At 56.0% G+C, this 27,977-nt stretch overlaps 1 protein-coding gene across 4 annotated transcripts in view; it reads right to left on the bottom strand.

The window, feature by feature from the left end:
* PDGFRB (platelet derived growth factor receptor beta) overlaps window positions 1–26,067 on the bottom strand; it is a 37,691-nt gene extending 11,624 nt beyond the window's left edge. The window contains exons 1-12 of one of the 4 annotated variants that reach the window (XM_057731104.1): window positions 25,659–26,067; window positions 13,853–13,975; window positions 10,171–10,216; window positions 8,728–9,051; window positions 7,945–8,211; window positions 7,102–7,229; window positions 6,815–6,986; window positions 6,031–6,223; window positions 5,208–5,323; window positions 3,759–3,882; window positions 3,116–3,330; window positions 612–706 (exon numbers count right to left, since the gene is read on the bottom strand). In XM_057731104.1, coding sequence (XP_057587087.1) covers window positions 612–706; window positions 3,116–3,330; window positions 3,759–3,882; window positions 5,208–5,323; window positions 6,031–6,223; window positions 6,815–6,986; window positions 7,102–7,229; window positions 7,945–8,211; window positions 8,728–9,051; window positions 10,171–10,210 — 1,674 coding nt within the window. In that variant the 5' untranslated portion in view covers window positions 10,211–10,216; window positions 13,853–13,975; window positions 25,659–26,067. Of the gene's footprint in view, window positions 1–611; window positions 707–3,115; window positions 3,331–3,758; window positions 3,883–5,207; window positions 5,324–6,030; window positions 6,224–6,814; window positions 6,987–7,101; window positions 7,230–7,910; window positions 8,212–8,727; window positions 9,052–10,170; window positions 10,217–13,852; window positions 13,976–25,658 lie in introns of those variants that run through there. The other 3 variants (XM_057731114.1, XM_057731123.1, XM_057731133.1) reach the window with 3 other exon arrangements.
* Window positions 26,068–27,977: the final 1,910 nt, after the last annotated feature.

Genomic DNA, 27,977 nt, shown 5'->3' with positions numbered 1-27,977 from the left:
CAAGGCAGGGACACTCTACTCGACGTGGATAGCCCCTCCCCATGCCGGATCAGTCACAGCAGGAATCTCAGAAAGACATAACCTTAGCGTGCTGAAATCATAGGATGTTGGAGTCACAGGACTGGAATCTTAGAATGATAGAATCATGGAGTGCTGCAATTCTATGGTGGAGTCACGGAATGGTGAAATCTCAGAACAGACCATTGACATGACAGATTAATAGGATTAGAATGCCTTTCAGTAGAATCCAGGGAGTGTCTGTGGGTGAGAGTTGGAAGAATGCTAGAGCCCGTGCAATCCACCTTGAAGGTCCCATGTCCTGTGGCTGGGATGGGCAGGGATGAGGCCTGAGCAGGACCCTGCATGAGGAGCAGGGTGCACAGCAGAGACAGGGCACCCTGGATGGCCTGGGCCAGGCCTGGGTTGACCAGGCTGCTGGGGTTGAAGGCAGCTCAGACCCAGCATTGCTTTACATCATTTTACACCTGAGCTCTGCGCTGGGCCCCGAACATGGCCAGATCCTCAAGCACTAGGGGATGGCGGGGGGTGGGGGTGGGGGTTACAAAAACTGGTGTGCCAGTCTGCACCCATCAGGCAAGGGTGGAGCTCACCTTCTGCCAGAGCATGATGAGGATGATGAGGGAGACGATCGTGAGGACCACCAAGGCCAGGATGGCCGAGATCACCACTACTTTGAAGGGCAGGGCTGGAAGCAGAGACAAGAGCTGCCTGTGAGCACACATTTGACAGCTCCCCTCCCTTCAATCCACCTCTGGCACCACAAATCCCTCTCTGCCCATCTTGCCCAGAATGGAACCAGACCTATCCCCCTTCGGCCTAATGTCAGTCCCTCAGCCTCTCCCCTCTGGGCCACACCTCCAGGCCCTTGCATACATACCCCATGCCCTTCAGTAAGTACCCCGGGATCACTCCTGGCCTCCATATCCCTTCAGCCCTTGCCAGGGGCAGTCTGGCCTGTCTGCCATAGCTCCAGGTTGGATGCCAGCTCCTGACAGCTGGGTTGTGGTTCACCCCTCCTCTGAGCCCTCATCGGGGCTGTCACAGCTAGGACAGAGCCTGACTGAGAGGCCAGTGGACCCAGTAACGGAGCTCCCACAGCCTGAGGCACCCAGACTGCAGAAAGGAGCCTGTTTCCACCCCCTTCCCCACCCCCACCCCCTCCCTGTAGTGATGGAAGTTTTAAAGTACATCAGGGTGGGGGCCAGGGAACTGGGGTAACCAAGGAGGGCCAACCCTGGCCCCCCAAGCCCTGAGTCTCCTCTACCCCCAAAGCCTCCGCCTCTTTGCTGCACAGATACCCACTCCTTCCCACTCCTTCCACATCCACCCCAGCCACACCCTCATCTCCCCTGCCCTGCCCGTGAAGTCCCCTGGGAACTCATTCTTTCTCTCCATGTCACCCACCTGCCCTTCTCTGCTCCCTAGAGAGCTCTGTCCCTCCTCCTCAGGGACTCAAACCAACATCACTCCTCTCCTCCTTTTCCCCACCAGGTTATACATCCTGGGAAGGAAGCCTGCATCTTCTAGGGAGCCATCTCTGAGTAAAAAGAGGGGCCTTCATCCAGCCATGGCAGTTTCCTGTGGGCTGGTGCACGGCTTCCCCCTCAGGTGGCATACAAAAGTTTTACTTCTGCCTTGCTCAGAGCTGGTCAGCAGGTGCCCACTTGCTCAAGGATATGTGTGCATACGCGGGAGCGAGAATGAGACCAGGCATTAAAACCCCCACCCATCCCACTACAGGGCAGGGGGAGGCAGGTCTGTGTGGAGTAGCATCTGCTTGTACAAGCCCAGGAAGCTACCTAAGTGCAGGCATAAATGTGTCCCCAACCCCTTGTAGAGCCTTCAGAGCTCTGCTTGCCCCGGCTGCTCCCTCCTCCTGTAGCCCCTCCCTCACCAGGCCCCTCCCCTTTATCTCCTCCCCCAGCCCCTAAACATATACACGCTACTCTCCAGTCAGGTTGAATTCCTTTAATTTCTCTGAACCCACTCTGTCTCTGGGCTGTTCCCTCTGACCAGAGCACCACTCCTCACCAGGCTAATGCCTAGTTATCTTTCTGCTATTGACCTAAAGCTTCCTTTTACCAGCACACTTTCCTGAACTCCACAGCTGGGTGTGGAACCCCTTCTCCCTTTAGGCTTTCCCCCCAAATGCTGACCCTCCCAGTGAAGTGGCCCAGTTCCTTGCCTGCCTCCTCTCTGGACTGTGGGCACTAGGAGGACAGGCAGGGCTGGGCCTTCTCCAGTGAGACGCTGGGACCCTGTGACTATTTACTGAGTGAGGACATAGGGGAATATATGAAGCACCCGCACACAGGTCCATGCATGCACAGGGACTGGCAGGTAGCAAAAGCATCTGGGCACCACAGGGACTGTTCATACGGATTAGAATTAAGCTTGGACGTGTACCTGCTAACAGACACGCATGGCACAGCAGACATATATGTACGGGGAGTGGGTTGCACACTTTTACAAAGAGGTGTGCTGCATTTCCGTGCTTACAGACATGCACTGTGCCAGTGTGCACACGTGCACAGGAATTGTACATTGTATGCACACTTGTATGGGGACTGTGCAGCTGTATGTACATGCCTACAGACAAACACCTGTGGGTTTATATACCCGCCTGGGGATTGGGACGCTCATGTACATGGTTTCCAAACATACCCTCAATGGGTTTACACCCATAAACATGCCTGTGTACGTGCTTACAGACACATGCTCTGGTTTTATGCATGTATGTGAGGATTGGGCATTCTTCATAACATGCTTTACAAATCGACACTTGGAGGGTTTGTACCCATGTCCAAGGATCAGGCAGGCTCACACACACAGCTTAGGACATACATATAGTGTACATGCATAAGGAGACAGTGTTATTCATAGTCATGGTTTATACACATCCACTCGTGGATGTACACGTGTGCTAATACTGCGCTGTTGCGCAAATCATAGGAAGATACACCCACAACACTCCTGAGTGCGGTGGCCCTGCTGGCTCTGGCCTGCTGTGGGCACACAGGCAGAGTTCCAAGTACAGCAGGGTTGAGGTGGGGGTGAGGGGTCGTCAGGGGCTAATGGAGGATGGAGGACTCACAGTGTGGCACCACGGTGACCTCCTGCATGTCCTGGCCCAGGAGGTTGTGCAGCGTGCAGCGCACTGACAGCGGCTGATCCACACGGCGCAGCCGCAGTGTGCTCACCACCTCGAACTCCTGCTCCTCCGCCCAGTATGTCACGTTCGTCTCTAGCTGGCTCTCCTCCTCGGAACTGTTCCCCAGCGGCGTGGGAGGTAGCTCCAGCGGACACCTGCTGGAGAGCCAGCCAGGTCAGTTTCCAGTCCCTCCCTTCCCTGTGCGGGAGGGAAAGCTGAGGCCAAAAGCAGATAGCGCCCCCGGGTGGTGGTGGAAGGAAACGGCGCACGTCCAGTTCCTTTTTCCCACGGCCTGCTCCTGATCCGGTTCCTCCTGTGATCCCTCAACTGACCAGCAGGGGCGCTCCAACCCCAGAATTGAGAACCTGGATTGCAAAATACACTCTTCATTTGACCCTCAGGGTCAAGATAAGGAAAAGCGACAATTTAGGTCATCCAGAGCAACTCGAAGAAGCCACATCTTCTAGGATATGGCTCTAGTCTGGAACAATGTTCCCAGAGGAAGGGGCTGGACTAGATGGCCTTCACTGTGTCCTTCCAGTCAGCTGTGGGTACCCTGGGAGACCCCGGTCCAGCGCCTGCTCACCTTTTGAGGTCGCTGCAGGTAGACCAGGTGAGGTGTGGCTGGGGCATGCCCCGGCCACGACAGCGCACTGTCTGCTCCCCGCTGGCAGGGTGGCTTTCGCTCAGCTCCAGTACACGGACAGGCACTGCACACAGAGGGTCAGGGGCCAGGAGGTGGAGAGGTCAGAACAGACGGTTAATAAGAAAGGCCCTCAGGGAGGACCCGGTCCAGCGTCTCCCTTGGGGCGAGGGGAGCTGCGGACTGCAGGTGAACATTAAATACCAGGAATCGCCATGTGAAACCTGACAGATCCCCCTCTGGGGACGTCACAGGGAACGCCTCCGTAGGGCGCTCGTCTGTCTTTAGCACCTCTCTGAGATTCGCTTATCTTCCCTTTTCACAGAGAGGGCAGGCCTGCGGATCAGAGCCCTGGGCCAGCAAGAACATGCAGCTAGAATTTAGTAGCACTGTTCTGTTTTCTCACAGTTTATTTTAGTGGTCGCTTTATATTTATGACATGTGATGCTGATTTTCCATCTACAATGGAGAAGTTCGGTTTTCATTCAAAATAAATTTATTTTTAGAAAGTCAATTCACAAAACGTTAAGTCATCATCGTGTCATTTCTCTGCTCAGGACCCTGTAGCGGCTCTTCATTTCAGTCACAGTAAAAGCCAAAGTCCATGCAAGAGCCCAGGAGGGCGTACACCATCTACCCTCCCCCGGCCCCTCAGCTGCCCAGGCTCAGCTCTGGCCTCATCTCCCGCCGCTCTCCCCCACACTCTGTTCTGGCTACACAAGCCTTTCTGCGTTTGCTCCTGCCTTTGCACTGCCTGGTTTGCCCTTTCCCCAAATAACCACTTGGCCAATGCCCTCACCTTCTTCCACTCTTCACGCAAATGTCACCTCCACGCAGCCAGCCTTGATCACACCATTTGAAACTGTAACTCTCCCCGCTCCCCCGCCCCCAGGACTCTCTATCCTCCTCACCCAGCGTTTTTTCTTTTCTTTCACAGCACTTGTTACCTTCTAACCTTGTACAGGGTTTGCTGTTTTTTCCCCCTACTTTTGAATGTTTATCTTACCCGCACTAGGATGCAAGCTCCACAATGGCAGGGCCTCAAGAACCTTGAATGGACTGGCATATTATTTCCTCGATAAATATCTAATTAGTAGTATAGTGTAAGCGGTGTGTGAGAAGGAAAAATCATGGCACTGGGACGTGAGTGCCTGAGGTTTTGGAAACACCAATATAGCCCAGTGACCTTCTTGTAAAGCTGGGGAAGCTGAGGCCCAGAGAGGGGATGTGTACACAGCAGTGGTCAGTGTCAGAGCCTGGCCTAGAACCCAGCCTTCTGAGTCCTGGACTCCCTCTTCTGCTCCTCCTATGGGTGGATGCACAGTGCAGGAACGGAGAGAGAATGGGGGTGGGAGGGTCGGGTGAAGGAAAGCAGGGCAGAAGGCTCCTCACCGTTGACCTGCAGCTGGAAGGAGAGCTGGGCTTCAGCATCCTCATGGAAGGCCCGCATGGTGTAGCGGCCAGCCTCGGCTACCTTCACCCGCACCAGTGTCAGCTCTGACACATACCTGATGAGAAGGACAGGCCAGGAGACCCAGCTGTCAGAGCTGGAAGAACTCTTACGGCCCCCACCTTTCTTGTAAAGACAGGAAAAACAAGGCCCAGGGAGTGGAAGGGGATTGCCAAGGTCACATGGGTGTCAGTAGCAGTGCCAGGACTTTTGAATCCCCACCCACAGGCAGCTCCAGTGAGCCAAGAGGGAGGGTTAGGAGGGACGGGGTGGGGTGCATGGCGGACGGGAAGTGCCATCTCCGTTCCTCCACATCTCATCCCTTTCAGAGAGGCCTGACACTGCTTCATCCTAACATACAGCACCGCAGGTCAGCCTGCTAATCTCCAGCCTCAGGGCTACCATTCTGCCGAGGTGGCAGTGGCCTGCCTGGCACCCTCTTCCCCAGTCATCCTGCCTTTTTCTCCATGGCTGCTTTGTGCTGGCTCCACCCATCACAAAGACAACGAAACATCTGGGTGATCACATGACCAGCGTCAGTATTCTCCTCCAGACAGGAAACTCCAGGAAGGATGGAACTGTCTGTCCTGTTCTATGCAGCATCCCCAGTGCCTGGCACAGGCGCCTGTCAGGGTGCCTGGTACATAGTAGGCCCTCAGGAAAGATGGGCCTCGATAGGTTTGTCAAGTAGCTTAAGGCTGTGGGCTGCCTGGCGGCTGCAGAGAATAACTACTTCAAAAATGGAGTGGATGGGCGGCTGCTCACCGAGTCTCAGACACATTGCGCGTAGACAGTGCAATCTCGCCAGCGCTGGAGTCACCCAGGGTCCGGTTGTCCTTGAACCACATGACAGTGGGCGGCGGGTAGGCCTCGAACACCACCTGCAGTGTCCTGCTGCGGTGAAGCTCCGCGAATTGTACAGGGTCCAGCTCTGCCAGCAGCCGCACGTACCCGCTCTCTGCAAGGGGCGGTCGTCAGGGGCGGGGCTATGCCCGGCCTCCAGTGGGGCAGCACCTCCTGGGGGTGGGGCTCCTGGGGCCGGGCAGCAACTGCATGCCTAAGGAGCCCAGCCTCCTGGGGGCGGGCTTCAGGCTTTAGGAAGTGAACCGGAGATGGGGTTACCCGAGCTGGGGTTCAGCTTGGGACCGGAGCAGGAGCCCAGTTTGGGGCTGATATTGGTTTGGGGGCTGGGTTCAAGATTGGGACTAGGGTTGTAGTGCTCTTTAGGTGTGTTCTGTCTCAGCATTGTGGCTGAGATGAGTTACGGCCTGGTTGAATTTGGGGATGGGGCTGCCTGGGCCTGGGACGGCAGCTGGGATTTAGAAATCGTGTGGGGGCTGGAGTTCTGGCTAAGCGGGAAGTCTAGGTTGGGATCCGGATTGGACTGGGGGCTGGTACTGTGTTTCAGTTTGGGTTTATCCTGAAAATGGGCCTTTGGTTGGCACCAAGGCTAGAGCTGGATCAGAACACGGCTGACAATACCCCAGGGCTGTGACAAGGTTTGGGTCCAGTCCAGAATGAGGGTTGGGGCTAAGCCCAAGGCACACACCAACCACGGTGACATTGATGGCCTTTTCATCTCGATGGTCACTCAGGCTTTCTGATACGTTGCAGATGTAGGTCCCTGAGTCTCCCAACTCGGCACTGGGGATGTGTAGGATAGAACGTATGTGGGGCATTTCAAAGAGGAAGTCGGTCACTGGCTCCACCAGCCGCCCACTCTGTAGGGAAAGTTGGGGCAAGCCCCCCATATCAGGAAAGGTCCAAGAAGTCTGGCTACAAGCTGAAATATCCGTCCCCGCCTGACCCTTCCTCCAACCTGTGACCCGGCATTACCTCCATGCGTGGGTATGTCCACTCAAAGTTGACCACCTCATTTCCGGTCACGATGCACATGATGGTGATGTTCTCCCCCTGGCGAACCACAGTCTGCACTGCATTCACGGAGACATTGATGGATGACACTGGTGGGAAGAGACTGGCTTAGGGCTGAGGAAGTTACCACCAACCGCCAGCACATAAGTTTAGGGATGAGGTGGGGGTCCAGAGAGGGAAGGGATGACTGATATGGAAGATTCATTCTTTCAACAAATATTTATTAAATACCTACTATATGCCAAGTATTATTCTAGGCACTGGGGCTTTAGCAGGAAACACAACAGACAAAATTCCTACCCTCATGAAGGTGACATTCTAGAAGGGAGTAACAGTTCTGAAATCCAAGCATCTAAGTATAGAAGAAATTTATTGAGCACACCATGTACTCTCCATCTTTTGTTTTATTTAATCTTCACAATAATCCCACTAAGTAAGCAGTCAGTATTATCCCCATTTTACAGAGGAGGAAGCAGACCCAGAGAGATTATGTGCCTTGTGCAAAGTCACAGATGGGAAGTGGCCGAACTGGAATTCAAACCCCATTGGTCCAAAGCCTGCTCCTTTGCCCACTACAGTATATAGCCCAGCTCCACCAGTAATGCTTCCCCTGACCTTGCACGACTCTCTCCTCTTTCTAAGCCTCGGTTTTCTCATCTGTAAAATGGGGCAACACACCCGCCTTCCAAGGCTGTAGTGAGAATTTAGTGAAAAATGGAATTGCACGCTGTATAATCTGAAAACATCTGTACCTCTGTGGTCATACTTGCCTCTGCTGAGCACCAAGCCAGAAAGGGGGCTCACCCTGGAGGCTGTAGACATAGTAGGCGTCCGAATCCACCTCCCTGTCCCCGATGGTGGTTTTGCAGACGTATGTCTTGTCCTCAAAGGTACCAGAGAAGCCACGTTGGTGGTCATAGGTGATGGGCAGTGGGACATCCACCTTTTTCTCGTGCAGCGTCACCACCAGTCTCGGATCCGTCACTCGGCATGGAATTGTGGTCTCAGTTATTTCCGTGAGAAAGATGAATAGTTCCTCGGCATCGACAGGGAGGAAGCCCACAGCGGGATCTGTCAGAGGTGGGGCCAAGAATGTGAGTCAGAGGAGCTGGGTTTCTATTCCCTGCTTTGCTCTGTTACCTTGAACAGGTCTCTTTCCCTCCCTGGGTTTCAGTCTACCCACTACAGAATAAGCATGCTCTCAGAGGTCCCTTCTAGGTTTAGCATTTGATATGGACAGCAACAGCTTGAGAAAGAAGATAATTCACAAGTTGAAGGGCAGTTGGTACCTGGAGCTTGGACAATGGGGAAGATGGGATGTGGAGGCCAAGAGGGTGCATATTGGAACCAGCTGAGAATGCAGAATTCTTGGGAACCAGGAATGGGGTGGGTTGGCAGGGAGCAGACAAATATCCAGGCCAAGGGGTGGGAGTGAACATACTCCTGGACTGCGCCAGGATGGATTCCCTGATTCATCTGCATTTCTGAGACGGCTATGTTTCACCCTATCAGTAAAGCGCTTTCCCCCAGATGCCTGTAGCTGAGAAGAGGAGTAAGGGAGTGAGCACACAGTCCAGGGGCCCTCACCTGGCACAAAGATGTAGAGCCGTTTTCGCTCACTGGCCTCCAGCCCATGGGAGCCTCTGTAGGTACAAAAGTATTCTCCTGTGTCCAGCCCGGTGACATTGGTCAGTTTCAGCACGCTGGAGAATGTGCCGTCCTGGGTCTCGGTCATTTCCTGCGGGGGCTTCTGGGACATCCGTTCCCACACCACTGGAGCTGGACCCGAGCAGGTCAGAACAAAGGTGCTGGAGAGATTGAGGACAAGCTCTGGCCCCGGGGGTGTGATGACCAGGCCCCAGGAGGCCTGTGGTCCCAGCAACAGCAGCAGGGGCAGCAACAGCATCTGGCCTTTGGGAGAAGAGGCATCAGACATCAGGGCACAAGAGCATCAGCCCCTCTCCCCACAGCTGACCCTGAGGAACACACCTCCCTAATCCGTAGAGAACACAGACGGACACCCATGGCTCTGAGACCTGCTTGCCCAGGGCCTGGTCCGCAGGGACTCCTTCTGGCCTCCTGGCCTCCTGATCTCAGTGCCTAGAGACCCCCAGTCTTGCAGTCCTTCTGCAGTGCAGCATTCAGCCTGCAGGCATGTTCTCTCTAAGGCATCAGGAAATCCTCGGGAAGCAATTCCCAGGCCTCCAGTTCCTGCATTACTTCCCAGGTCACTTTCTGAGCCTCTTCCCTGCAGCTGCCCCAGCTGTCCAGGTTCCTCCCGAAGCCCAGAGATGGCCCTGCTTGGCGAAGTGGTGGCCAAGGTAGTCCAGAGTGGGGCAGATTGGGGCAGGAAAGATATTTGGGCCCCTGGAGGCTGAAGGGGACTGGGGAGTGGGGGATGTCAGGTGATTGGTTTCCCCTCCCCCTGCCGACGCCCCCTGGGGAAGGATTCTGTAAGCCTCACCCCACCTCCCACCGCGCCTCGGCAGGGGACGCTGGAGGTGAAAATAAGCACCCACTTAGACTGGTGGATGCTCAGCCAGCGGGTCAGTCATCCTTGGGCGGGACTTTGGCTGGTCACTGATTGCCTGGTCAGCATTGATTGCCTGGAGAAGCCTACCCAGACTTGGGAGCTCACAGCCAATGAGGGGTCCAGGCAGGGGAGGGGAGTCACCCACCAGAACCAGACTGGCCAGACTGATACCAACAAGTGCTGACCAGAGATGGGAGACCAGGGCGACTGTTAGGGAATGGGGTGGGGACTGTTGGTGAGGGGACATGGAGTGTGGAGGGCCAAGCCAAGTGCTTGAGCTGATGGCTCTGGACGGGCAGGGGTCGACTGAGGTTTATGAGCTGAGGAGTGGGCCGTGGAAGGAGGCCTGCACTGAGACCAACTAGAAAGGCAGGGAATTGAAACTCAAGAGCAGAGCAGTGCTCGGGCCCTGGTGCTAGCATGTGCTGCCCCACCAGCTTCAGGGTCCTACTTAGTGGCTCCCTACGGCCCTCTACCCCTGCCCCAAGTCTACCTACCTTTGAGGACAGGAGCTTGCATGGCACTCGGAAGCCGCATGGTTTCCTGCAGAGTTAAACAGGGGTCAGGGCCCAGAGCAGCCAGAGGCAGTGCCAGGGCCCATCTTTGCCTGGGTCCTGCAGAGTAAGCCCCGGCCTGAGCCACCCAGCCCCTGGATCCATCAGGCTAAAGTCAAAGGCTACTCCTGCCGCACACCGAGAGGGCACTCATGCCCAAGGGCTCCTTCCCCATACTGGGCCCATTCTCAGCATGCCTGGACCCTGCTTTGGCTCTGCCTCCACCTCTCTGATGACCTTGGCTGAGCCCCCTGCTTCTCCCTGGGCCTTAGTTTCTCTATATGTACAGTGGGGGTGGGGTCTTGGGCGGGAGGGTGTCCAGGGGCCCGCCAGCTCCAACAGCCTGTCCTCTGGGTGACAGTTCCAATACCAGGCTCTTATCTGCCAGGACAAATATTTGGGGAAGTGTGATGAAAGGCCTGGGGGAGAAGGAGGGGGTACACCAGAACCCAGAGAACTCCCACAGCTCCACAAGCACAACAGGAAATGGAGGCGGCTGTGGGAAGGGAAGCGGGGGAGCTGGGGCTGCGGAATGTGGTGGGGGGGACACCCCTACGCCTGGCCCCCTTTGCTCAGCCCCAAGCTGCACAGGGAGGCCCAGGAGGGAGGGGCCAGGGGCTGGGCCCAGGGGAGGCCCCACCGCACAGCAAGGCATCGAAGGTCCTTGGAAACTATTGAGTCCAAGCCCCCCACCTCCACCTCCAGTGTCCAGGTCGGGAGACTGAGGCTGTGAGAGGGGAAGAAGTTTGCTTGAGGCTACACAGTGGATCTTGTCCTGGAGGGAGACAGAGACTGGAATGATAGAGGTAGAAAGAGAAAGACTTAGAGAGACAGAGAGAAAGGAATCACCCAGTGATGGCGGCAGGAGACAGAAGCAGGGACATGGAGAGAGACAGATTGCACTGCGTGGGTCTTCGCCCTACCCTTGCCCTTGGCAGCCCCATCCAAGGGTCTGAAATAACCACCAATAGCCAGGCATGCAAAGGTCTGACTGCAGTATCAACAGGAAGAAGGCCAGAAGTGGGCAGGGGTCATAGAGAAAGAAATGTGGGAGAGACCAGGTGACAAGGTGACAAGGAGACCCTGGTGCTGTGGGGCTGCTGCCTTCCCTGAGTGGCTGCCCTGACTGGCCCAGCCCCTAATGCCATGCATGCTTTGCTCCCACTCCCCTCTCATCTCACCACTTTCAGTCCCCAATCCAGGGCTGGGACCTGGGTTTGAGCCCCAGCAGGGCCACATCTGCGCCATCACTATCTCAGTGGCCTCAGTCTCTAGCTCTCAAAGTGGGACAACAGCAAGTGTACCACTTACAGGGCTGCCTTTACACGTTAGTCATGGGACACAGGCGAGGGCCCTGGCCTGGAGATCGCCAGTCTCTGCTCTGCCCAGCACCCTAAGAAGCTCCCTAAATGAATCTGCTCTCTTCTTCCTCTTTCTCCCCATCCCTTCAGACCAGCCTGCCTGAGGGTCCCCTCTCCCATCTCCCAATTGCTTTAGACTCAAAGCCCAGCCACTCTGAGGCCCCCTCCACAGTGGCCCCCCTCTCCCATCCCTCCTGCCCCAGCCCTCCATCTGGATGCCAGGCCTCCTCCAGCAGGAGGGAGCAGCGCCGAGGTGGAGCCAGCAGCCCCCACAGAGGACTATCTGCCCCTTGGTGGGTGCCCCTCTGGATCCCCCTCTTCCTGCCAGAGATCTCAGCCAAAGAAAATCATTAGCAGCGGAGGCTGGGGGAGGGGGTCATTTCAGCCTCCCGGCCTCCCTGGCTGGCCACACTGTTTATTATTCTAAAGGAGGAATTTGGTCGGCTGGCCTGGAGATGGGAGGTCACAGCAACTAGGGCTGGTCTGGCTCTGGAAGGCTGTGGGCCAGGCCCCCGGGTGGGCGAGCAGCCTCCCCCAACACCCCACCCCCAACCCTGGCTCCTCTCCTGCTAGGCCTGGCGCTAAGGGGGCTTAGAGTCCCTGAGACTCTGAGCTGGGAGGGGCCTTCCTGAACAGGCAGCAGAGGCCCAGAGATGGACAGAGTCTTGGCCCAGTCACATAGCAAAAGGACAGAATCAGGCTGTGGGGGAAGGATGGGCTGGGCAAAGGAGCTCAGGGAGCATGTAGACACCTTCAGAGAGTAGAGACAACCAGGGATCTTGGACTGGCTTCTTTCTTTATGAAATGAGCATTTCACATAGGGCTTCAGACCTACTGTGAGACTAAGTCTCCAACCCTCTCTGGGACTCAGTTTCCCCAGCCATACTGGGAGAGGTTTGGATGGGTCATCTCAAAGAGCCATCCCTGCTCTAAAATTTCCAGACAGAAGATTCTAGGCACTAGTATTCCTGCTGGGGTGGTCTGGGGACACGGGGACGGATGAGAGGAAGGGCGACATTCCTGAGGCTGATGTAGACCGAGAATCCATAACCCATGTCATTCTGTGGATTCAATCCCCTGATCATTTGGTCCCAGATTTGCAGTGTGTACTTTGACAAGTTGCTTCTGTCTCTGGACCTCAGTCTTTCAGGTGACTTCCAGACAAATAAACAGGTGATATGGACACTCAGGGGGTGATGGGGAAGCGTGGTGTGGGCCGCAGGCCAGTGGTCTGGTAAGAACCAGAGTGGGGCTTAGGACATGACCTCCTGGCCCATCTTGGATGATTCCCTGACACCCCCAGTTGTCCACCCCATGCCTTATGGACGTCTGAGCTTCGCAGGGGCTGCTGTGTTTCTAGCCGACCCCAGGAGGACCCAGGTGGCTGATGTGGGGGTGGAGAGCTTGCCTATGACCTCTTCCTTCCTCACAGGCAGGGCTGCGCTCCAGGGAGGAGCCACCTGGGACAAGGTGGGTGTCATAGGAAGGAGGCAACCCCCCTTTCTGCCACACTCTCCTGCCTGGTGAGGCCCTCGAAGCAGAGAGAGGGAGGGGACCCTCAGGGATCCCCCGCTTTGCCCAGGAGGCAAGTTCTCATGAGTCCCCCTATTTTGGTCCGGTTGGGGGTACAGAGGTCCAAAGATGAGGTAATTGGCCAGCTCCTCACAGTGAGTCAGAGGGGCCTCCCCACCTTGGTCCGGGGAGAGCCCCACGTGAGCGGAGTGAGGACTGCAAGCCCAGGGGGGCAAGCGTGCTCAGGGAGTCATCCCCAAAGCCCCAGCCCTCTCTCCTTCCTGCTCGTATGAGCCTCCACTCCTTTCCCACCGCCTTAACCTAAATAAATCCAGTCCATCTTGGCCACATCCGCTCGCGGCAGCGTCCCTCCCTCGGGGTCCCGAGGCTCCCACGACACAGGCAGGCTGGGGAGGGGGGGCTCCACGGCTGCCAGTGGGGGAGGCTCGCACACGGAGAGCACGTGCACACACAGCACAGGCTCCTGCCTACACGCTCACTCACACACTGCTCTGGAACACACCCTTGTGCAGCAGGCCCCGTGTGTGCCCAGCCCTCTCGCCGGCACCAGACGTGTGCATGCCCACACACGCGCGCGTGCAGCTCCACAGCACCCAGACCGCTGCCTCTGTGCTCTCCCACGTGCCCATGAGAGGCGCACACACGCGTGGCGAATCACACGCACCCGGCATATGCAAAGCTGTGCACGTACAGCACACCCAGAGCATGTGCACGTGGGAGCCCAAACTCACCCGAACACACAGGCACGTGCAGGAACAGACAAGCCACGGAGCCGGCGTGTGTTGTGTACTTACTGCACCAGGTGCTGTTCTGAGCACTTGATGAAGATCCACTCACTCGCTCCTCAGACAACACTGTGAGGTAGATACAAGGACTGCCCCATTTTAGACGGGTAAACTGAGGCAGAGAAAATTTATGGAACTTGCCTAGGAACAGAGCAGAGACTGAGCTGAGGCGGACTGCTTTGCCACCGCTACTCTGTTTACTGGGTTTGGCTAGGCTGAGGCCGGTGGGGACTGATGGAAAGAGACGTGACTGAGCTTCCTCCAGCCCAGGGTGACAGGGCGTGGTGATTAGACGTAGAGGGCTGGAGAGAGAGGTATCCTAAGTGAGCCCCACCCCTATTTCTGCATTGGAGTACCAGCAGGCAAGAGTGTGCGTGCCGGGGGCACAGTACCATTTTCTGAGCTGAGAATGAGGCAGAGGAGGATTGTCAGCTGGCCCTGAGCTGGTTTACGATTGGAGGGGCGATGGGTATCTGAGTGGACAGAGGGATGCTCAGTCTGGAGGCGGGGAACAGGATGGGCAGAAGTAGCCGTGAGATGGGGATGGGAGGAAGCCCTGCTTCAGGGAGGAGGGGGTGCTTGAGGCCAGCAGTCTCAGCAGTCTCGGGCCAGGGATGCTCTGAATAAACAAGATGCCAGAGGGAGGAGGAGGCCTGGCTGTGGGGTCATGGGGTTAGAGTCTTGGAATGTCAGAGCTCTGAGGCCCTCAGGGACCATCTATCTGATCCAACCCCCTTCCTGTGCCCCACTGTACGGATGGGGAAACTGAGGTTTAGAGAAGGACAAGGACAGGTCGCAGTGTTTCGACCTAGGCAAGCCGGGCTCGGGTGGCCAATGGGGCGCCCAGGCTCACCCACCTGGGCAGCCCCTCCCTCCAGCCCCGGCTCAGATGCGAGGCTGGTGGCTCAAGGCCCAGGGCTCAGACTACAGCTGCTGCCCCCTCCCCCACCCCAGGACACCACCCCCCTGCTACTTGCCACACATAGACCTTTCTATCACTTTCCCTGCATTGTCCCAGGCAGACAGGGATTGGAAACAGACTCAGAGGAGGTGACTTGCTAAGTTGCGGGCAGAAGTGGGACACAGACTCCCGTCTCCTGCCTTGTGGTCTAGCCCTCTCTCCCCCACACCGTGGACACTTCACAGCCCCTGACACAAGCTTCAGGGGCAGATCTCTGGCTGAGAGTAAGGGATGTGGGTTCTAGCCCAGCTCTGTCACCCACTTACATGGTCCTGCCCCTCTGTGAGCCTCAGTTTCCCCATCTGTACATAGGGTGGGCAGGGCTGTCCTGGGAACACTTCTGGGGCTGACATGGTGTGACTCTCAGGACCCTGCTCTGGAAGCAGCTGTGCTGAGTTGGAATGCTGGGGTGGGGGTGGGGTGCTGGGGAGGGGCCCTAGCCAGGATGTCGTGACTCAGCTCAAACCAGGCAGCCAGCTCCAGGCCTGGGAGTGTGTGGGGGCAAGAGGCATCTGGAGTTGGAGACTGAGTCTTCCCGCCAGCAGTTGGGAAAGTACGAGAGGGATGGCAGACAGTGTGGCCCATGTGGACTTACCCCAAGTGGGCTGAGTTGTAGGTACAATCTTGCAGCACGGGTAAGGGAACCCCATCCTGGGAGCCAGAGAGGAGAGCGGTTTCCTTTGGGTTGGGAGATAGTTACAGAAGGGGTACAGAAAGCTGGGAAACAGCGGAGGCTGTGGGGCTCCCACGTGCCCCTCCTCGATCCTATGCCCCTTCTGCTGCTAAAGGTTCCGTACTTTACCCTACACGCTGACTCTCCCCACAAACCTCAGGATCACATGGAGGTCAGAGAGGGTGAGCAACCTGCCTCAAATCACACAGTAATGCAGCTTGATCACCCAAGCCCAGCTCTCTGCCACGCTGCTCCCAGACCTAGAGGAACTTCCTGTTTTCCAGGTACCTATGAGGTCCCCCAAACAAAGCAGCAGAAATCAGTTACATTGGGGCCTGGCATGGGATCTAGCTGTTCTGGAAGTCCCAGTGGGTGGAAGAACAGTGCCAGTTCCAGGGACCGTCACTCTGATGCCCCTACCCCTGCCCCTCCAGCGCAAACTTGGTGGCCTCTGGCTGCCCCATCGTACCAACCCTTCCCGTCTGTCCCCTCCCGCCTGTTCTCATACCCTAACCAGAGGAAGCTTTCTGGAATCCCCACCTGACCATTCTCTGTCACCTCCATGGCTCTCCATCCACCCTGAGGAGAGGCTGACTTCTTAGCCCCGCCTTTAAGAAACGTCACGCCCTGGCTCTTCTGCCAGACGGCTCATCATGACAGAGGGGGGAGGATGCTGTCCTCCCAGCAACCCGGGGGCCCAAGTGAGGCCCCCACGCTCGTGTCACTCACTCTGTGCTCCTCTCCCCAGGAGGCCTCCCCAGGGACGCAATGGAAAGAAATGACCTACATTCTGCAAGTTCAAAATAAAACGAAACATCTGTCTGGATCGGAGCCAGGCTGATAAAGAACGGACTGATCCCCCCAGTCCAAGCCCCGCCTCCTGCCGCACACCCCCTCACCCGCCAGGGAGTGTGTGTTTGGGGTAGGGGGAGCAGGCCCAGCTACTTGGAACAGTTCGTGGGAAAGCGCTCAGTGTGTGCCTTACGGCTGCTGGGAGCCCCGAGGAGGGGGCCTGGGTCCCCACGTGGGCTGGGAAACTGGCCTGAGAAGGAGGTCAGGGAGGGAGGGAGGCCCACTGCACACTCCTGTCCACCCGCCTGCTGAGCAAACGCTTCCTGCCTCCTCTGGCACCTCGCTGGCCTCCCTGCTTGTCCCCATGGCCACCCCCTGGGTCATATGGCCTGGCTCTGCCCAGGCTGGTGGATCCCTGGACTAGAGTCCTCTGGATCCCAGTTGGGTCCCCCACAGCTCCTTCAAAAAGGAACAAGGACTTAGAAGACCTTGAAAATAACAACAAGAAGAATAGCCACCTCTGATTTAGTCCTTATCACCCAACGCCTGGGCTAAGCCCTTAATGTGAATGATCTCAGAACAATTCATGACATCAGCGTTGCTTCCGTATTTTACAGACAAGGAAAACAAGGCACAGAGAGGTCAAATTGTTTGCCCAAGGTCATGGAGCTCACAAGTGGTAGAGTCGGTACTCGATCCTGGGCAGGCTGACCCCAGAGTACATGGGCTCAAAACCCACATGACAGCCTCTCTAAGGCAGAAGGCAAAGATGTCAAGCCCATGCCTGGCACATAAACGAGCTCAATACAGAGTCGCCAGGCTTGTTCCTTCACCCTCTGTTTTCCGACCTCTCCTTCAGTCTCCTTTAGCCCGTGAACCTGAAGCTGGCAGAACAAGGGGGGAAACAGCTACACCATCTTTCACAGAGCCCTATAATCTTAGGGCTGAAAGTGGCTGTAAGTACTCCCAATTCACATCTCCTCCACCCTCTCTGCAAACAAAGGGGTTGTCCAGCCTGCAATTGCACACCTCTCATGATAGGGATCTCACTACCTCACCCACAGCCCGTTCCATTCGTGGGCAGCCCAGGATCCTCAGAGGTCAGACTATTTGAAAAATTTTATCCCACTGAGCACAGTCTGTCTCACTGTATCCTCTACCCATTGGTCCTGCTTCCATTCAGCACTGCCAGGGCCCCCTACCCTGCAACAAGGACATCTTTCTTCCCATTCATTTTTCTGATGATCCACAATCTGAAAACAAACAGAAGCCCTTACTAATTCGGAGCTAGGCACTCTGCTAAATGAGATGAACTGGAGGTTTTGTTTTATCCTCACAACAATCCTGTGAGGAGGGTATAATCATAATTCCCATTTCACAGAGGAGGAAATCAAGTCTCAGAGAGGTATGGCAACTTGCCCAAGGTCACACAGCCAACAAGTAATAAGCCAATGATAAGCTGGGATGCACACTCAGGCCCGCCTGACTCCAAATCTGTGTTCTTAACCGCTATGCTGGACTGCCTAGCTTCTGCCCAGAAACAGGTCTGTTTACATAGAAACACTCCCACATGGGTTCACCCTAATGGGGTCCACACAGAATCCTGGCTATCAGGGATGAGGGATCCTCAGAGGTCAGAGTCCTGTCCATCCCTCACTGAGGGGCAGAGTGAGCAAGGGATCTACCACAGCTCACTCAGGAATTTGGAAGTCAAGCAAGGGGTAGAACTCAGAACCTTCCTGCAACATCAGTGCAGAGTCTGAGGGTCAGCAACTAGGCTGAGGAGAGGAGTCTTTGCTGAGGACAGCCTGGGTCTGGCAGTGCCCAAGCAGGTCTCCGGTCGACCATCAGGCCTGTCCCAAAGGCCTCTGAGACAGAGCATCCTGGCAGCCAGGCTAGGTGCATGGCCAGCTCTGCCACGGACCTGCTGCACTCAGGGTCCAGGCCTGCCCCTGCTGGGGCCCCAGCACCCTCCTTCCACTGTTCACAGAGGGCCTGGGGGCCTCTGCAGCTGCAGAGTTCCAGGCCTCCACCATCCCTCGGTTGTCCTCCCTACAACGCCCTCTCCCCTTCCCCGCCCACCCCCCCCCCCCCACCGACAGCCACCCCCCAGAGCCTCATCTCCGGCCGGTGCCATGGCAACGGAGAGCACCAGGCCCTGGCAGCCAGAGGAGCCCCCGAGAAGGGTCCCAGGCTGAGGCTGGGGGGGTTGGGGTGCGGCAGGCACAGACAAGCAAACCTTCTGTTCCCTGACTGTTGCCAGCCCAGGATCAGCCCTGGGCCGGGGTGGGGGCCGCACACAGAATGGGTTCTCAGAGCCCCGTGGGCAGGGGGCAGGCAGGCCTCTGCCGTTCGGCCTGACCCACCAGCACGCGGCCTTCCCCCTGCAGCCCAGAGCCCGCACGTGGGGCAGGGCCGCTAGCTAACAAGAACCTGCCATTAATGGGTGCCAATTACAGAGCATTGAGATTCCCCTCAGAGCCCTCCTGGGCGGCAGAGCCAGAGGGGAGAAAACTCCCACGTTCTCCGCATCTGTTCTCTCACCCTTCCTCCGGTCACTCACCCCGAGTCTCCCACTTACTGCTTGCTCAGCCTCCCTGTGCCTCGGGTTGCCCATCTGTAAGTCGGGGCTCGTCATCGAGCTGTCCAGGCCTTCAAATGAGTTAATACGAGTGAAATGCTCAGAGCAGGGCCTGGCGCACAGCCCTCGGCCAAGTCAGTGGCCACGTGACTCGTCTTCATTCACTCACGGGAGAATAAGTCACTCACTCATTCACTCACTCACTTGGCCTGGAGTCCCCGCTAGGCTAGGCTTGTCAGCAGAGGGATGCGTGTGGGAAATGGGGTGAGGGGAAAGCCAGGAAGGGTAGCTGCTCTTGTTATTGGTACTGTCAGCAGGCTCAGCTCGGGTGGGGGCAGGACGTCCTCCTCGCGTATTCAAGATTTAAAGGCCAACCCAGGACCAGAACCCAGGTCTACGGACTCCCAGTCCACTGGCTGCCAACCAGCTCTTTCTTCTACCTTTGCCTTAGTCTCTTAGTTTGATTTTTCACAAATGAGGAAACCCACCTAACCATTTGGGGGATGTCTTCGAGTTCTTCCTATGGGATTAGGCTTACAGTAGGTGCTCAATAGATGCTTACCCAGCATGAGAGATCAGATGGCTGTGTAGGGTCAGCTCTTCTGGTGCTCAGCTGCCCCCTAATAACTCAGGACTGCCTGGGCTGGGATGCTGGGATAGGCAGGGAGGTGATGGGACGGGCTGGCGAGGGGGCAGCACAGACATATGGGACCCTGATGCCAGCAGGCTGTGCCTGATGCCTCCTGGGGCAGCGAAAGCATGTGGAGGGGCTCAGCCAGGCCAGGGGTGGCAGTCCCAGCTAGAAGCCACTTAATCCAGCTCAAAGTCCCTGTTCTACTGCCTCATAACTATGCAACCTTTCTGAGTTTAACTTCCCTGAGTCCCACTTTCCTGGAAAACAGCAAAAGAGACATCCTTTTCCATTGCTGTGAGGGTTCGAGATGATGACGAAGGCACTCAGTAAGTGGTGACTAGCATGATTATATGATGATTACAGGGGAGAGGGGATGGCCTTGAGTTGGGTTCTCTGGTGGACGATGCCAGGGAAAGCTATTCCACAGATGCTCTGTATGAGCAGTTAAGGAAGTGGGAGATTGCGAGGCATCCGGGTGGTAGCAGAGAGAGATCTGTTAGGCTAGAAACTGTGGCTCTTCAGCAAAGAGGCAGGTGATGGGCAGAGAAGGAGGGCAGAGGTCACTTGGGGAAAAGGTTGAGGTGCTGAGTAAGGAGCTGGGCTCTGCCCTGGAGGCACTGGGAAGCCAACGTGTCAGGGTATTGACAGTGAAGGTAGGGGGCTCGCTGCTGGCTGGGCAGTGACAATGGTGCAACTCCAAGCCCTCATGGGGATGAGGGGCCTCCACAAAGGAGAGTGACAGGAGTAGATTGGCATTTTGTGGGAGTGCGTGGATTAGAATGGGGACAGCGGAGGCAGCGAGACCAGTCTCAAGGATGAAGCCGTCTTAAACCCAGCCTGTACTCCCTGGCACAAGCTGCTATATAATTTGTGGGGCCAAGTGCAAAATGCAAATGCAGGGACCCTTGTTAAAAAAACTCTTCAGCATTTCAAGGCAAGGTTCTTCTAAGTATGGAGCCCTTTGTGCCTGTACATGTTGAATGCTCCTGAAGTCACCCCTGCTCCCTGGACTAAAGGGGAGGCCAGCTGTCCATCTGGCCGGCCATGCATCCATCCATGCATCCACCAATCTGTTTATCCATCTCTCCGCACATTTATTTATCACTCTCTCATTATCCATTCAGCAGAAAGGCCCTGGACTGAGGGCTGATAGGGACACAAATACAGTGAAGACAGGAGAAGCCACAGTCCACTGAGTCGCACCTGAGCCTTTACTCTCATGCCCGAGGCCCTGGGCTGGGAAAGGCCAGGGCTTCAGTGACAGGATTGTAAATCTGAGCCCTGCCCTCTGGGGCTGACTCTACAACCTCCCCCCCACCATCCACGACCACTTAGGCTCCACCTCAGGAGTGGAGAAGCTGGAAGAGAGGGGGGCACAGCCCATATGATTGCACTCCCCAGGACAGAAGGTAACCAGGGCAGCAACAACATGTGAAATAGCTACACAAAGCCTGGCAGGAGCTCTCAGGGGCTAAGAACAGAGCTGCATGGAACCTCTGGGGTCACTGAGCTAACCCCCTTGACCCCGCCTCACTTTACATAAAAGGAAATTATGGCCAGAATGGAAAAGTGATGTAAGCAAAGCCTCCATGGGCCACAAGACTACCCAGAGGGGTTCCCATCCCTCATCGGGATGGTGTTGCTCCTTTTTAGCCCAAACTCTGCTCTGTGGCCTCACCCCAAGGAGAGCCGGGGCCTAAGCCCTGGGCCACAGAGGTGAATGGTGAAGAGTCAGCACATGTACTGGCACAGAGGAAAAGTCCAGGCCTGCAGACCAGGGCCTGGGCTCAGCGCTATCACTGATGATCTGTGTGACCTAAGGCACATGCCTCCTCTTCTCTCAGCCTCAGTTTCCCTCCCATACGTACAATGAAGACGTTGAACACAGTGATCCCCATAGTCCTTTTCATCTCTGACCTTCAGGAACTCTCTGAACCCCCCGGCCCTAATGCCCCCACCTCCCAAGTGACAACACTTTTCATCACAGGGCAGAGAAGCGGATACCTCTGGCAGATGAAAGGTTTTGGACACGTGAGACATTAAATTGCTCTGATCTGAAGCGAGGAGAAGAGAGGGCACTAACGCAGTTAAAGCAATACACTTTGATTTTCAACCTCCTACACTAGGCTAGGGCGGGGCATCCCAGAGAGAATCTGGGAAGGGGGAGATCCTGGGGCCATGGCCTGGGGGGTTCAGGAAGTTCTTTTGCCTGATGGTTCTGGGCCTGAGGTCTTGGGAGGGGCTTGAGGAGGACTTCTACACGGGAGGCAACAGTGTGTGCATTCCACACTCCTCCCATTAGAGGTGGGCCTCTTGCATCCATTCCCTTGCCTCTGGACCCCATCATTCATCCATCTACCATGGGCCAAAGCCTCGTTTCCTTTTGAAATCAGAACACATAAGGTTTGAAAATCAGCAAAGGGTCATAGCATCCACACACACCTCCTCACAGGCACTCCTCCTGACCCTGCTTCCTCAGTATCCCAGGAAAATGGGCCTGGGGGCACTGGGGAAACACACCCCCAAAGCTCCCCAAGAAACAGTGCATTAACAGGCCGCTCTGATTGTCAGAAAGTTCCTCCTCCTTATTACGGGGCACCGTTTTCCATTAGCAGTCATCGATCCTGACCGCTTTCTGTAACATGTAGAAAGAGGGTAAGAAAAAAAAACCTTTCATTGTGAAGTTAAATATGCATGATCCCTGAGTACACAACAGGGCTTGTGTGGCTGCCAATCTGGGCTGGTGTGGCTTGGAATCCTGGAATTGTTTTAGGGCTGGAAGGAGCTCAGAGATCATCTCGTTCAACCTCCTTGTTTTACTGATGGGAAAACTGAGACCCAGAGAGGGAATGACTCACCCACAGTCACACAGGATGCGTTCCAGGGTCTGATGACCACCTCTGGAGCTCTGAGGGGCCCTCATAGCTGAGGTCCAGGCCCCACCCAGCCTCTCAATCATGGACTCTGGAGTCAAAAACACCCGGTTTAAATCCCGGCTCCATCACATCCTAGCTGTGGGACTTTGGGCAACTGACTTAACCACTTTAACCTCTCTGGGCATCTCTTCATCTGTAAAATGGAGAGTTTATATCCACTCCTCGAGGTAGTTTGTAATGATTAAATTAGTTCAGCAAATATTTATTAAGCACTCACTGAATGCCAAGCCTGTTCTAAGCACTGAGGAATAAGCAGTGGACTTGATGGTAATGGACGTAGAGCACAATGAAAGTGCTCAGAGAGGGCTGCCCCTGGTTCTATCAGCCTGCACACTCGGCTTCCCAGTTGCGGCGTTACAAGCTCTGACACTGGGGAGACATGGTGGAGGGCGATATGGAAAATGGGGAAGGAAGATCTCCCCCTTCCAAGGGTCTACTGCGCAGAGTTCTGAACCACATGCAAGAAATGGGGCAAGGTGGTCCATTTCAGGAATGTCTGGGGCCCCTCTCATTCCTTCCTCCCTCCTCACCACTCAGTAGCCTGTCCTGAGCAAAACGCCCAGAGTCCCCTCCTTCAGTCCGGAAGGCAGCTGGCCTCAGAGCTAGACTGTGCCTGGAGGATGGAAGTTGGCCTTTAGCACACCTGTGGTGCTCAGGTCCCTTCCTTTCCATAGGCATAGCCCTTCACGAGGTGCAGACCAATTTCACAGCCAGGTCGCCCAGGAGGTGGGGAGAGAAGCCTCTCTCTCTTAGCCATTGGCGTTAGGTCCAGCACTATGAGATGCAGGAACCCTACTAAGTGCCTTATCTGTATTATTGTGGACCCTGCATCCCGCCATACCGCTCACAGAGGAGGGGCCCAATGCCCAGAGAGGCAGAGCACTGGCCCAGGGTCACACAGTCAGCCAGAGCCGAGGGGCAGTCATAGGATGCCCAAACCTGGTGTTGTTTACGCACCATGCTCACTGCCATCCAGATGTGGATGAGGCAAGAAAGAGGACATGGAGGCCTGAGGTTGGCCACACAGTGGATCTGAGTCGAGCCGGGACGAGTGCCTGGTCTCCTGACTCTGAATCCACGGTGCTTTCCGCTGCCCCACATCTGTGGCCAATTAGAAGTCTCAGTTCTTCTTCCCACAGAGGAGGGAGGGCTTCCCAATCACCATTGAAGGGAGGGGGCTCACCAGATGGTCTCCTTCCTCTCTCAGGACCAAGCCAGGGCCCAGGTGGACCTGGGAGCAGGTCAGGCCTGAAGCTAATCTTTCTGCTGAAGAAGATGCTGGAGCCAGAGAAGGCTCTGAGGGAGGATGGAGACTCTCCCCTCTGACCAGGGGCTCCCTGGGAGCAAAGAGATTAAGTCTTTGGTTTCAGGCACACCTTGGCCTAAATACCAACTCTACCAACTGCGTGACCCTGGGAAAGTCACTTAGCTTCTCTGAGCTTTGTTTTCCTTGTCTTCAAAACAGGGGTATTAATAATACCGATTCCAAAGAACTGCTGTGGGGATTATAAGGCATACGAGGTTCCAGGCTCTGTGCCCAGCACAGGGTAAGCAATCCATGACGGTGACCAACATGGTCTGCATGTCCCCACGTGCTGTGGATTCACGGCCCTGCTGCTTGGAGGCAGGGGAGGACTGCCTGACTTCAGAAGATCTTGCTAGAGGCCTCTGTGCACTTTGGGATCACAGAGGCAGGGACACCCATCCTCCGACATAGAAAAATGTCTGGGGGAACTACGTAAGCTCCTGGAAAAGCACCTGAAGGAAGACAAGAGGCCTGGGTTCTGGGCTCACTCTTGGGAACAGAAGGTCTTCAGTTAGTCCCTCCTCTCCTTCACAACCACATTTTCTCAGTCTCACTGTCCTCCTGGGGACACTGGGGCCAGAACACAAGACAGGAAGCCTGGGGCCCAAACAATCTCTGATGTGTAAACAGAACACAGAAAGAGAGGGTCAAGCAGCAAGGCTCCAGGATGACGGGCATGGCAAGCTCTTGGAAGACTAGAAGAATCTGGGAAGGCTGCCTGGAGGAGGTAGAGTAGGGAGGGTCCTTGAAGGTAAAGGAAAGGTGGTGAGGAAGGGCATGCTCACAGGCAGGATCATGAAAATTCCTTCTGGGAATGCTGGGATCTGACTGGCAGGAACACAAAGCCCAAGTCTGGCGTGATAGGGCCCGGAGCTTACCACCTCCCTGAGGTCTGCCACCTACTAGCTGTGCGGTACAGTTCTGTGGCTGCTGTGAGCCGCAGTTTCCTCACTCGTACGTTGGGTATAAAATCAGTCCCTGCCTCTGAATTTGCTGGTGAGCGTTACATGAGATCATGCTTATAAAACACTCCACATGGTCCCGGCAGGCAGTGAGTATCAAGCAGCTATTGAGAGTCTGGGCTTTCTATAGGCACCTTCTACTGGGGAGACTCAGAAGGAATGTGATCAGATTCATGTCTTCGGATGGAGCGGAGAAGGAGGGAGACCGCGAGGAGGCCTGAGCAGCTGCCTGGGACCAGAGGAAAGGGCCCAGCAGCCAACCCCCCTTCTTCACAGAGGGGCCCCCAGATCTGACAGCCGGATCCCAGAACCCCAGCCTGGACTGTGTGACTGTGACTGTTAGGACGGGCCTGTCATGGCCCCCTCGCCTTCGCACTTTCCCAGCCGCTGGGGGTTTGGAAGGACATCTTAGGAATCTGGAAAATTTGCAAATCCATTTAAATCCCGAGAGGTTGCCTGGCGGCCGACTGGCCTAGAGCCAGACAGATTCTTAGGGACAAGGCTTGGGCTCGGGGACAGAGACTGTGGGTCTGAGGTCCCCTGTCCCCTGCCAGGTCCCCTTTCCATGTACCCTGCTGGCCGTCTCCCAGTTCCCCTCTCACATGCCTCCCAGCTCTCCCAGCCCACCCCCGACAGGCGGTGCTTTGCTTTGGAGGCCCCCCGCTGGGCACCAAGAAACCTCTGGGATTTGTTTGATGAGGGCAGGGGGCACCCCTGCCCCGCCAGAAGCAGCCTGAACAGGAGAGAGCTGGCTCCTCCAGCCCTGATGTCGCCGACAGCCTCCCGGCCTCCTACCATCTGGTTTTGTTAAAAATATTTTCCATTTTTTGACCTACCCAAGAAGGCGCAGTCTGGGACAAGGGGACAGGACAAGGGGCGGGGGTTCCCTCCTCCTCCCAGCACTTACCTTGCTGCTGATGCCTTCTGAAGGGAGGGCAAGGTCCTGAGCTCTGGGCTGTCACCCCCTCCAGGAAGACCTCACTGCCTACCCTCTCCTGTTATCAGAAAGACTTTGCTGGACCTGAAATGGGGCGGCGGCAGGGTAGGAGGTCAGTGAGGACCGTTGCAGGCTCCCAGAGCTTCAGAAGAATGGGGGGAGTGAGAGGCTACAGGGGTGAGGAGTGGCCTCACTCCCAAAGCATCCTTCTGGAGGAGCAGGGCTGCCAGGAGAGGCCGCCCTGGGTCTGGCTGTCTGTGTCGCTCAGCGCGGGCTGCTGCCTGGTGGCGCTGGTCAGAGGGGCCCCCAGCTCTCTCCTCCTAGTCCCTCCTTCTCTCCGGCTCCAGACGGGGTGGGTAGGGACTGCGGGCTGCTGGCAGCCCCAGGAGCTCACACCACTGTGGGCTTCCCTGCCCCCCCCCCACTTTGGGGGAAAGGCTGCAGGGCAGCCTCTGATTGGCTCAGCTGGGAGAAGGGGGGCTAGGGGCGGGGAGGGTGGACGCGTGCGTCTGTTTTCAATTTTAGTTTCCCCCTCCCTCTTTCTTTTCCCCCAAGTTTCTTGTTTTTCTTCCTCTTTTCCCTCTGTTTGCTCCCTCCCGTAGCCTGCTCACTCAGGATGTGAGGGGATGTTTAGAAATTCCGCAGCCCACGCCAGCCAGCCGCTGAGTCACTTTTAGTAAAGAGTGGCCTGGCCCCACTCGCCCGATGCCTGTCTCGGGTGGCAGCTTCCCCTTGCCGTGGCACCTGGGGGTGGGTCCCTTCTCTGTGCCTTAGCTTTCCCATCTGTAAAGGGAGCCTCTGACAACCTATCTGGTTGATTCAGTTGACATTCAGCTTGTCGAGCACCTACTGTGTGCCAGACACTGTGCTGGGTATTGGGGTGCGGTAGTAAGTTACAGTCCCTGACCTCAGGCAACCTAGGCTAGGGGGAAAGGTCGTGCCCAAGGAGGGCAGGGGAACTGCGAGTGCATTTAGAGGGGCACTCACTGAGGCTTGAGGCAATCAGAAAGGGCTTCTGAGAAGAGGTGACTTGGAAGAGAGAGAAAGCCCTTCTTAGGTTATCATCAGTCACTTCTTAGAAGAAGAAATCAAGGTCCGGGGTGAATTAGCACAGAGAGAGAAAGAGACATGCCCAAGGTCACCCAGCAAATTTCAGATTTCCAGACATCTTCCTCTAACATCTCAAACCCCCCGGAGTACCAAGAAAATTATTTCCTCATTGTATAGACAAGCAGCTGAAGCCCAGAGGAGTGAGATGCGCTTCGCAAGCTTACACTGCTACGGCAGAGCTACAGCAGAATCAGGTCTCATGAGTCACATGGTGGAACAGATACAGGTGATCTGACCCCAACGGAAGACCCACATTGCATTGTCAACTGGCCCTCCTGTCCCACCTTCTTCCTGGGTTATCCCTTCCCCATCTCTCGTTCATTTTCCAGTACCTGTTGCGTTCCCTTTCCATCCTCTGCACTAAGGTCTGCCAAGGCTCCTCTGGGAACCCCTGGGCTTCTCACCCCCTCACTTCTTCAACCCTCATTTCCTTGGATCAGAAATATCTCTAATCACAGACTCCTGACCAAGGGCATCATTTTAAAAGGGCATAGAGTCAGGTTGTGTCACCCGGCCACCACTCTGGGGAAACGGAGTCCCAGAGAGGAGAAGAAAGGTGTCCTAGGTCACACAGGTAGAGCCTGACTTCCCTGAACTCCTTCCATCCTGCCCTCTGTCTACACAGTTTTCCTCCTGGGTCTCATCCCAGCTTCCTGTTCATGGGGGAAGGAGGCTGGGATTTTGTGCCAACCATGGTAACCTATCTTGCACTCATCTCTTGGTCCTGTCCCAGTGGGGACTGCCCAGCAGAGCATCTGGGCTGGACCACACAGAGGGAGAGTGTTTCTCAGACTAGCTCCAGGCAGTGCGGTGGGGGCTATGAGAGCCTCCCAAGAGAGAGGGCTGGGTCCGGCTCGGTGGCAATGGAGTCATAGGGGAATACAGGGGACTTCAAAGACCACAGGGTCAGCCCTTCCTGCCCAAAGGTTCCATCAGTCTTTACAACTCCCCTCCAAGCACTTGCCTTGGCCATTTACCTCCAAAGCCTTGGCCCAACAGCTAGGACCAGGGCAGTGGGGGTGGTGGGGGAGAACAAGGAGGCATTTCAACTCCCAATACCCAAAGTAGAGAGTCTGGGAGTCAGGAGACCCAGCTGTAGACTCCTTGTGTGGCTTCGGACAGGTACCGTGTCCTCTCTGAACCTCAGTTTCCCCGTCTGTTCTTAGCAGGGGTGGACTC

This window comes from Hippopotamus amphibius, chromosome 1 (assembly GCF_030028045.1).
Source record: "Hippopotamus amphibius kiboko isolate mHipAmp2 chromosome 1, mHipAmp2.hap2, whole genome shotgun sequence".
NCBI lineage: Eukaryota > Metazoa > Chordata > Mammalia > Artiodactyla > Hippopotamidae > Hippopotamus > Hippopotamus amphibius.
This window is presented reverse-complemented; position numbering and strand designations above follow the sequence as displayed.